This window comes from Sciurus vulgaris (genome assembly GCF_902686455.1).
Source record: "Sciurus vulgaris genome assembly, chromosome: 11".
NCBI lineage: Eukaryota > Metazoa > Chordata > Mammalia > Rodentia > Sciuridae > Sciurus > Sciurus vulgaris.
Window position 1 is genome coordinate 23,740,166 of NC_136472.1, and position 11,367 is coordinate 23,751,532.

The 11,367-nt window shown below is 33.9% G+C and overlaps 1 protein-coding gene across 1 annotated transcript in view; it reads left to right on the top strand.

Annotated features, from left to right (window-relative positions):
- Positions 1-408: 408 nt before the first annotated feature.
- Positions 409-11,367, top strand: part of LOC306639796 (olfactory receptor 4A5-like) — a gene marked incomplete at both ends in the record, with an annotated part of 343,811 nt that continues 332,852 nt past the window's right edge. Inside the window, one exon of the mRNA XM_079103526.1 lies at positions 409-942. Within this exon, the coding sequence (XP_078959652.1) occupies positions 409-942 (534 nt within the window). The remainder of the gene's footprint in view (positions 943-11,367) is intronic.

Genomic DNA, 11,367 nt, shown 5'->3' on the forward strand with positions numbered 1-11,367 from the left:
AATAGGAGTCTTAAAAGCAGATATACTCTTTTCCTATTTATTATTTGCTAACTTCTGTGCAAGAAGAAAGATGATTGAAAGAAATATTAAATGTATGAACCCTGACAGTGGGGCCTTTGTCTACCCTTCTTCACAGAGACCCACTGAGATCTTAAGATGGAGTCTCTTACTTGTAAGTCCATCAGAATCATCCAAAAGGAAATATAATTATCAAGGGAAGACCTACTGGGCTCCTTAAAAGAAGACTTTGACAGGTGCTCACTGAGTGTTCACAGTGTGTTCACCACTGCAGAAGACAGAAAGATGAAGGTGTGCTCCATGACAGAGGGGATTCACGTCCTGTTCAGTTCCATGGCAGGTGCTGTTCTCTGAGCTCTCACCTCTGAAACAAGCCTCATGGGAGAGTGAATGGGACAGAATAACAATGTCACAGAATTTGTCCTCCTGGGCCTCACCCAGGATCCTGATGGACAAAAGGCATTATTTGTCATGTTTTTGGTCATCTACATTGTGACAATGGTGGGCAACCTGCTCATTGTGGTGACTGTCATTGCCAGCCCCTCCTTGGGCTCCCCTATGTACATCTTCCTTGCCTATCTGTCACTCATGGATGCTCTTTATTCCAGTGCCATCTCGCCTAAGCTGATTATAGACTTACTCTATGATAAGAAGACAATTTCCTTCCCAGCATGCATGGGCCAGCTCTTCATAGAACACCTGTTTGGGGGTGCCGAGGTCTTCCTCCTGGTGGTGATGGCCTGTGACCGCTATGTGGCCATCTGTAAGCCACTGCACTACTTGAGCATCATGAATAGGCGGGTTTGCATCCTCCTGCTGGTAGTGGCCTCGGTGGGTGGTTTTGCACACTCTGTGGTTCAGCTTGCCTTTGTGTACAATCTCCCCTTCTGTGGTCCTAATGTCATCGACCACTTCATCTGTGACATGTACCCATTACTGGAACTTGCGTGCACTGACACCTACTTTATAGGCTTCACTGTGGTTGCCAATGGTGGAGTAATCTGTATGGTCATTTTTATACTTCTCCTGATCTCCTATGGTTTCATCCTAAACTACCTGAAATCCTATAACCTGGAAGGGAGGCGCAAAGCCCTGTCTACCTGCATCTCCCACGTCATGGTGGTTATCCTCTTTTTTGTTCCTTGTATTTTCATGTATGCTAGACCTGTTTCAAACTTTCCCATTGATAAATCAATGACTGTAGTTTATACTGTCATTACTCCCATGTTAAACCCTTTAATATATTCTTTAAGAAATGCAGAGATGAAAAATGCTATGAAAAAACTGTGGTTTAAAAAGTTAATTACAGATAGAATAAGAATGCCCCCTGCTTAATGTGATACTAATTCTAAAGTAACAGGCAGTAAATTCTATTAAAGGGTGATATAGTCAACTCTCAATGTACACTGTAGATATGTTTCTCTTTATTTTTACCAAACCAGAGTATATTATTCTTTTACATTAGAGTCAAACTAATAGAGAATATCTGGAACCTGAAAAAAAAAAAAAAAAAAAAAAAAAAAAAAACAATTTTTATTCTATTACAAGTGCAGGTAAATCTAAAGTTTGTTCTTTATTCCATCATTTCAATCAATCATTTGTTCTATCATATTATTATATCATCTTAGAATGCTATATTATAGTTTTACATAGCTCCAATAATATATACAATTTATTTGTAGATCACATAGACACTTACCTCAAATATCATTGATACCATTGAAACTATTTGCGTGTACATTCCTGTTCTCATTCCTCTCTCCCTAGAAGTAAATCAAATGCTAGATATTTTGTTAATCATTTTTTTATTATTTTAAATGTTTTATTCTTTTTAGTTATGTCACAACACCAAGAAACACCTTGACTTAATCAATCAAACAAGCATGGAACCCAACCTACTCCATTTAAATCTCCAGGAAACCCCACCCCTGCTTCCTACTGCCAGTTCTCTCCCTCCACTGCATTGATTCCTCTTGAATCCCTTTACAGCTATTAAAACATTTAGCTTTAAATGTGCATTTTATTAAAACATAAAATTTATATTTTCTTATAACATATTTATTAAAATTGCTGTATATAGAACACAGTTTTCTCAACTTTCTTTTCATGTACCATGTTAACTTTCTAATATTTGATCCTGTTGCTGCTTGTTGCTTTATTCTGATCATTTCCCTGATGAGTTATGCCCTGTGAGCATGTGGTGAGTTATGTAGCCCATTCGGTTCTCTAATACCTGGACTTCCTTTTTCTTCCACATATACTCTTTCTATGGACATCCTCAAAGAAATTACATTGTGTTAAGTAGGATACTTACACATTCACTTGTATAGATGATTGCATATCATGACTCACTTTGCCATTCCTTGTTTTTTTTATTCTTTTATTTTAATTATTTTTGTTATGCTAATTAGCAAGTAATGTACACTATCCTTTTTATTTGTTTATTGCATATGATGTTTTCATTTTAATAGTTTTACTTTTGAAAATATAAAAGGAAAGTATAATAGATAACAATCAACATTAAAAATATTAAAATCAGAAATTATAGGAAATGATAACACTGCAGGATAAACCTCCCCATCCCTCACTAACCTTCCAGTGCTACTCACAGATGCAGACACTGAACTGAGTTTCTGAGGTTCTTCAAGGATTTGTTCTTAATAAATATGAGCATATTCATATAGAGACCTGAGTGATATTTTTCCTGTGTATGAAAGTTGCACTGGTTGTAGTGTCACAGACTGTAATCCCAGTGACCTGGGAGACTGAGGCAGGATCACAAGTTCAAAGCCAGCCCCAGCTACTTAGCAAGGCCTTAAACAATTAACTGAGACATTATCTCAAAATAAAAAATAAAAAGTGTTGGGGGTGTGGCTTAGCAGTTCAGCCTCTCTGGGTTCAATTTCATGTACAAAAAAAAAAAAAAAAAAAACAAAGTTTGCATTTACTTCTCAACCTCGTGAAGATCTAGTTCACAGATCTACTTTTCTACTTTATTTTCAGTTTTCCCTTTACTGAGTTATATTCCTTTATGAAGGAATGATGTGTTCAGTGTTCTTCAGGTTGTTCCCAAAAATTTATACAACAATGATATCGCTGATAAGTGGAGGATGACACATAATGGGGGGGAGGGAAGGGTTAGAGTTAGGGTTAAGGAGGGGGGCAAGTATGGAGGAAGGAACTACTGTATAGAGGGTAAAGAGGGGTGGGAGGGGTGGGGGGAAGGGAAAAAATAACAGAATGAATCAAACAACATTGCTCTATGTAAATTTATGATTACACAAATGGTATGCCTTTACGCCATGTACAAACAGAGAAACAACATGTATCCCATTTGTTTACAATAAAAAAAAAAATTTATACAACAAAAACTTTTTTAAATATATCGTGAGTTCCTAAGAGTTGGAGTGTTGCTGATGGCATACATATTTAAAATGTTGATCTTCAAAGTTATTGCCAAAATGCCACCTGAGATACACTGCTGCCTAGAGTCTAGGAGAATACGTGTGTGTCCATATTCTCAAAAAACTGTGCTTCAAAGACAGTTATATGACAATTTAATTAAAGAATTATTTCAAAGGTGTATTTTAATTTAAATTAGCTAAATTTAATCCAATTTGAACATAGTTTTACATGTTTAAAATAATTCATATTTTTTCTATGAATTGCCTATTAATGACTATTATCTATTTTCTGGGATTGCCAGTCATTTGCAACTAATTTTTCTGATTTAATTGTATATGTGTAAAATTATGCTTTTTAAAATTACACATATAATTATTATTTTCCATCTTGTGATTCATTTTTGATGATTTATGCCACATAATATTTGACTGTGTAGCAATATACAGTATTGTATACTTGTATGGTCTTTGATCAATATTTTCTTTGGTCCTTATATCTTGTTAGGAAGGGTTTTCCTTATTTTATATTTACCAAAATATTCTTTCACTTTTTTTGGAGTATCTTTTTAGTATTTTTATGATTTATATTTTATATTTAAGTGTTGGATCCATTTGGAGTTTATTTTGATATTAGAAGTTTACTAAGGTGTTGAATTTCAGTTATTTTTTTCTAGATGGAAATTTTTATAGGTGTATAATTATTTTTCTCAGTGTTTTGAAATCCAAGTTTTATTGTATTCTAAAACTTACTTGTATTTGAATCAGATTAAGTTTGCCATTCTCATATATCTATATCTATATATCTATATATAGAGAGAGATATATACTGGCAATATACTTTTCCCAATTAGAATTATTTGGGTTGTTTCCACATGTATGAAATTATGAGTTAAATTGTTCTAATATAATACTATGTATACTGATGGATAGGTTGTCTCTTAAATATAAGTTTTTATTCATTTGGATAAATAAGAGTAGAAGAGCTGGTTTTATGGTAAGTGTATGTTTGACTTCATAAGAAATTGCTAAACCATATTCTAAAGTTAAGCCTTCCTATTCTCAGCTATCACCAAATGACACTGAGTTCTCTCCATCCTTGTCAGAAGATACATTGTTGAACTTTTTAAGTGTAGCCATTCTCATTGGTGTGTATTGATACCTTGTGATTTTAATTTTTATTTTTTGAATGACTAATAATATTAAACAACTTTTATGTGCTTGATTGTTATTTATATATCTTCTTTGGTTATTTGTCTAATTCTTTTGCTCATTTTGAGTTATTTACTACTACCAAAAGTTGAGGTTATTATTTATTCTGCAAACAAGTCCTTCGATAAGTTTTATGATTTGCACAGTTTGTCCCTGTGTGTGACTCATCTTTTCACACTCTCTCAAAAACTGTGTGAACAGTGGAATCCATCATTTTTTATGGGGTACAATACATACTCTTCTGTTGATCATGGTTTTATTGTCATATTTAGGAAATTTTGCGTGACTCAACATGACAAAGTTTTTCTCTTATTATCCTCTGTAGATATGTTATAGTTTTAGAATGTTTAAGTCTCTAAACCATTTTGGGTTCAGTATTGTTTATGTTGTAATCAAAGTCCATCTTTGCAAATTACTATTCAATTATTTCCTCACTACTTATTGGAATACTGCTGTTCTAAATTGAGTTGCTTCCTGCACATTTGTCTAACTCACTGGAAGTGTGTATCTATTTCTGAACTATCTCTTCTGTTTCATTAACCTATGTGTGTCCCATCTCCAGCACTTCATGGTGTGTATGGAAATCCAGCAGTGCCAGTCCTGCAACCATGTCCCTATTCAAAATGATTTTGGCTATTCTAGTTCTTTTGATTTGCCATGCAATTTTTTGAAATAGCTTGTCCATTCTTACAAAAAAGAATTATTGAGTTGTTATTTAGAATTTCTTTGAAGTATGGATCAAATAGAGGAGATTTGAAATCTTGGCACATCTTCCAATTCATGGCTGTGGCTTTGTTTCCCCACATATTTTCCAATCCCTTGGATTTCTTTCATCAGTATTTTTGTAGTTTGAACATATTATCACTCTTAGTAACACAGCATATATGGTCCTCAACTTTTCTTGTCAGGTTTTTGAATATTGATTCAACCTTATTTAATATTGACCTGTTTAGGCTTTCTATTTCATCTGGATTCAGTCTTGGTAGGTATTATATTTCCAGTATGATATCCTTTTTTTTTTTGTTATCTAATTTCTTGGTATAAAATGGTCCAGAATAACCTCTTAGAGTTCTTGTCATTTCTGTGGCTTCTATTATAAAGTGTCTTCCTTCTATTTCAATTATTTAAATTTGAATTTTCTCACCATTTTTTCTTAGTCTAGCTAAGGGGTTTGTCAATTCTGTTAGTCCTTATGAAAAACCAACTTTTTGTTTTACTGATTTTTTTCTGTTTTTTTTTTTTTTTTTTTTTTTTTTTGTGTGTGTGTGTGTGTGTGTGTGTGTGTGTGTGTGTGTTCCCTGTTTATCACTGTTTGAGTATTATTTCCTTTCTTCTGCTAACTTTGGGATGATTTCTTCTTTTTCCATTTTGTTTAACGTTATCATTTAAGGTCTGTTTTCTTCTTTTCAGGGGCAGTGGGTATTGGGGATTGATTTCAAGGCACTCAAACACTGAGACCCATCCCCATCCCAATTTTGTATTTTATTTAGAGACAGGGTCTCACAGAGTTGCTTAGCACTTTGCTTTTGCTGAGGCTGGCCTTGAACTTGTGATCCTCCTGCCTCAATCTCCAGAGCTGCTGGTATTTCAGGAGTACACTACCATGCCTGGCTCTTCTTTTTCTAAATGTAGACTTTTATTGCAATAAATTTCCCTCTAGGTGCTGCTTTTCAATTTTCCACATATCTGATAAGGATGAATACCAAAAGAAAAAAATTGAGGAACTCATACAAGATAAGTAGCAAGATAAGGGGGGGGGGGAGGAAAAAGAAAAAAATGAGGAAAATATCTCAATAAATATTTTCAAAAGAAGATACTGGAAAATGAAATTAACCAAATTATGCTATGTGCATGCACAAACATATGACATGAACCATGTTTGTGTGTAATTTTGGTGCACCAATGAAAAATGTAAGAGACAAGTGGAGTAGAGAAAGAGGTAAGGTGAGGGATAAAGGAAGGGAATGGAGAAGTAATGGGGACTGAAATGGAGCTTATTATGTTATGAGCATGTATGGGTAAAAAAATTAAAAAGAATGTATACAAATGGCCAACAGACCTGTCAAGCAGAAGTCTGCATCACTAATCATCTGGGCACACAAATCAAAACTACAAAGACATATCACCTCTTATCTGTTCAAATATCTATTATCAAAAAGACAAAAAGATAACATACACTGTGAAGATGTGAAGAAAAGAACCCCTTGTATAGGAGAGACAGTGTAATGAGCCTGACATCATTTTCCTATGTACATAGACTTATACCCCACAGGGAATCTCAACATCATGTACATCCACAAGATTATGATTTTAATTAGAATAAGTCATACCATGTTTCTATAAATATGTCAAAGTAGATTCTATTTCCATGTGTAACTAAAAAGAACAAATAAAAATTAAAAAAAAATCCTTGCACACTGTTGTTAGTAATCTAAATTGGTATAACCATTATGAAAAACAGAGGGGAGTTTCCTCAAAAAGAGAAACTATTTTTGTGTTCTAACCACAAAAATAAGTGAAAGAAAATATTATTAACTGAGGCAATGGATTTGTTAATTGCTTAATCGTGGTGATCCTTTCACAATGCAATCAGATATCAAAACATCCTGCTGTATGTACATTTGAAGGATATGTGATTTCTATTTGTCAATTATACATCAATAAAGTTAAAAACTTTAAAAAACAGAAAATGTTATTAAATATGACTACTATTCATTGTAGTTTAAAATTTGGGGTGTTCTTTTTACCTATAAAATGTATTCCAGTAGAGTTAATTAACATCTCATTTATCTTGGTATCTTAATTATCTAGCATGGTGGTTTCAGTATTCACATAAAAACACAGTTGGGCTGAGCATGATGGTGCATGCCTATAATCCCAGAGGCTCTGGAGGCTGAGGCAGGAGTATTCCAAGTTCAAAGCCAGGCTCAGCAACTTAGTGAGGCTATAAGCAACTTAGTGAGATCTTGTCTCAAAATTAGAAAAAATAAATAAATAAAAATAAAAGGGGTTGGGGATATGGTTCAGTGATTATGCATCCCTGAGTTCAATCTCTGGTACAAGAAATTTTGATTATTGTCAATCTCCAATTCCCCTGATATCCCTTTCTCCCCCCACCCCATCCTCTACTTGCAGTTACATTATTGTGCTTCCAATTCACTTAGATAAGACCAAGTCTTTCCCTCTAGAGAGTGATTGTTCAAGGGAAGAAACCTGTTTGGGAGAGATTATTTCATTTGAATTTGTTTCAAATATGCTAACAAACTAATCTATTAAAAGTAGTTATGATGCTCAAGGTCATAGACTGTCTGCACATATAAGTGGATGTATTGTTTCCTTTTAGAATGACCTGAGAGGTTTTTGAAGCCTGAATTCTCCCAAGCTGGAGAATGTTTTTAGCTTATGTCTAGTCCTTGAGACAAAACATTGTCTTGTTATATCCATCATTGCTTATCTCAATTTCCTGGGAAGAGATTGAGCAGATATAGAGGGACATGGTTTTAATTAAGAAAGAAGGTGCTGTTTGAATCACTGAAAGATTGAAGACTTCTGCCTCTGCTTGGGAGAAGCCTCCAGCAACAGCTTTTTCATGAGGTTCAGTCCCAGCTTTTGACTTGTTAGCTGCAGAACTTAACAGACACACAAACCACCATGAATACTCAAAGTAAAGCTCTTTTTATTTGCTTCACCATCATTGACTGAAAAATTCACTAAACTAATTTAAATGTTGTTAAACATCTTTTGTTTATTTGTGCCACCCATAATGTGTTTGGCCAAGATAATTTACACTAATTAGATCAGTGTTTTAGAAAATTTGCAGATACAGCATGAACTTTTTCTATTAAGATGTTTTCCCAGAAGGTGAGAATATTCAAATGTTTTTGCCCAAGAAAAACTGACATTATTTTTAAATGTATTGACTTAGGTAAATTTACATTTCTCTAAAAGACTAGATAATGGAGATCTGTGGAAATACATCTGTTTTTTGTAACCACTTGGTACTATTCATGGATCCAATAATCAACCATATATTTTCATGTCTTCATGAAGAATCACAGGTACATGAGGCACCAGCTGGCACCTTCAGTGAAAAAGAATTGATTTTTTAGAAAGAAAAAGACCCAAGATGTAAGTTCTTAGAATAATTCAAAATGAATACTCCTTGGAAAGTCCTGTGATCTATTTAAATAAAGTTCTTACAGTTTATGCTTTCTTGTAGGAGGTATATTAATTGGGAAAATTAAGTTGGCAAAACAGAAATTAATCAGAACAAACAAAATACATTTGGTTTTTGTGTTATAGCCTAATAAAATATTAATTTTTCATTTGAGAGATAAAATTGACACATGTTGCTAGCATAACAAATAATCCAGTGCATTTATTACTTTAATATTATATTTGACATAATGTTAGAAGTATAATTATTTTAAAATTCATTTGAATTGATGAATATAAAATTCCATATCATATGAAGAGTGTTAGAATGTAAAGGACCAAATATCTAATTATGTTCTGGAAGCACATAGGGTCATTTATGTTCATCTTAAAATTATCCAAGCTAACATGTTAGTACACACATATAAAGAAACAGGGAAGTACTTCATCTACCACCACTCAGATTTATACCACTGCTAAAGAACTATTTCAAAATCATAGAATCATGTTATGTATGTATGTATATAATGTGCCAAGGGGAATATCTCCTTTGTGTTTATATAGAAAGCACCAATAAAAATAAATAAGTAAAAGACTGAAAGGAAGATTAGTAGAATAGAAGAGAGAGAAAAGAAAGAGGGAGAATAAGAGGAAAAGGGATGTGGAATGGGGATTAAGATAAAATTCCTGGTATATATAATTTTATCAAAAGGAACCGAATGCTTTTGTAATTATGGTGCTGTAATTAAAAAAAATATTTTACTGAAAAAATGATAGGATTATCATTTTAAGAAGCCATGTTCTTAAAAACTGTATTAAATTATATTTATTTTCCTAGAAAAGAATTAACCTCGTGGGTTAAGTTGAATGCATAATAACAATTTTTATAGTATTAATTCTTCGATAATGCACACTATGCAAAATAGTTTAGTCTATTTTTACACCATTATGTAAATAATTAAACTGACCAATAGAAATTTCCTGCTGAAAGCCTACATTGATAACTAATGACAGAAAGGACATTAACTATGCAAAAAGTAAGATGTAGAAGAGAACTGAACATCTAATTATGTTCTGGAAGCACATAATTAGACTACTTCATACCCTTCCATTCTTTAACAGCTGGGCCTTTATTAGTCTGCAGCTTGGACGGCGACAGGACTCCTGAATCAGATGAAAGAAATAATGGGAGGGAGATGTGTAGAAGGTTCATCACAGCTGGCTTCTGAGAAAACTCAGACTCATTTTGCACACGTCCTTCTCCACTGATGCATCCATGTGAATGGAATCTCCTTGCTTGCTTCTAAATACACTCCTTCACAGGTGAGTATTGCTAGTACTTACTCATGCATAATAAAATCTACAATCCCTAAGACACACAATTTTATCTTATGTCCCAATATGGTCCATGAGTTACAGGCTGTAATCTTCTTTATATTCTGAACTATGTCATTAATTTTTACTGAATGGATAGAGAGCACAGCAATTGCATTTGATCCAATGCTCACGGTGACGCATTCAGTAACATTAATAACAGCTATCATTTTTTAGATTTTATAAGGTTCCTAGCAGTGTTCCAGGATTCCACATATAATTTTTAGAAAACCCCTGGTAGGTAAATGCTGTGGGTATCCCCATACTAAACTGATAAAATGGAGATGCAGCAAGGTACATTCTGTAGCCCAAGTTCACATATACTGCAATCCAAGTACTGTGGCTCCGGAACTCACATTATTCACCAGGCTGTGCTCTCTCTCCAAGGATGTCTTGGGTCCTAGTCAGGCATACAAAGAATGAGGAATTTAGGGTCATTATTTGAACACAATAGTTATCACATCCCATTTACCTAGCCATTTTCAAGAAATAACACTAAGTTCAGAAATTGTTATTTGGTTATAGAAATATTAAAAAAGAAAAATGTCAACAGAATAGAAAAAGGTAGGGTTAATACACAAGTATTGCTGTAGATAGTTGGACAGGCAATGGTGCTGAGATCATTCAGTTCAATTCCTTTATTTTCTGCTGTGCCAATTGAGACCTATTTGTATTTACATTTAGAAAATGACAAATCTATGCCTTCTTATGCTGAGTATGGAATTTTCCCTTGAGAATGCTATCTTTTGGAATCTGGACATGATGTTATTGGGAGCACACTTTGTACCTAAGAAGCATTATGTAATTAGCCTTGCTACACTGTTCTCACCTCTCTTGTTAGTGTCTGTCTTCTCCTCCTTCACTATCCAGCCTGCCCCAAGGGTTCTTAAAGCAACCTACCAGCTGCTCCTGCAGTAGATGGGGACAGTCAAGGATTAGTAAAGTTCAGTTAAAAAATATTGCAAATGTGTTAAGAATTTGGTATAGGAAAGGATAAAATGAACAGACTTACATCTCTTTGAAAAGCAGAGTCAGATGAAATAATCCCTGCAGGGAATAAAGTGATTAATGATTTTGTAGTCATTTGATATACTTCAGGTCTAGTCTCCTGAAATTTAGTGAGAGAGGTACGAAGACTGAAAGTGCTTGGGAAGATACAGGACAGTCATGTAATAGATGTGTAATAGTGCACTCTCATGGCACGGAA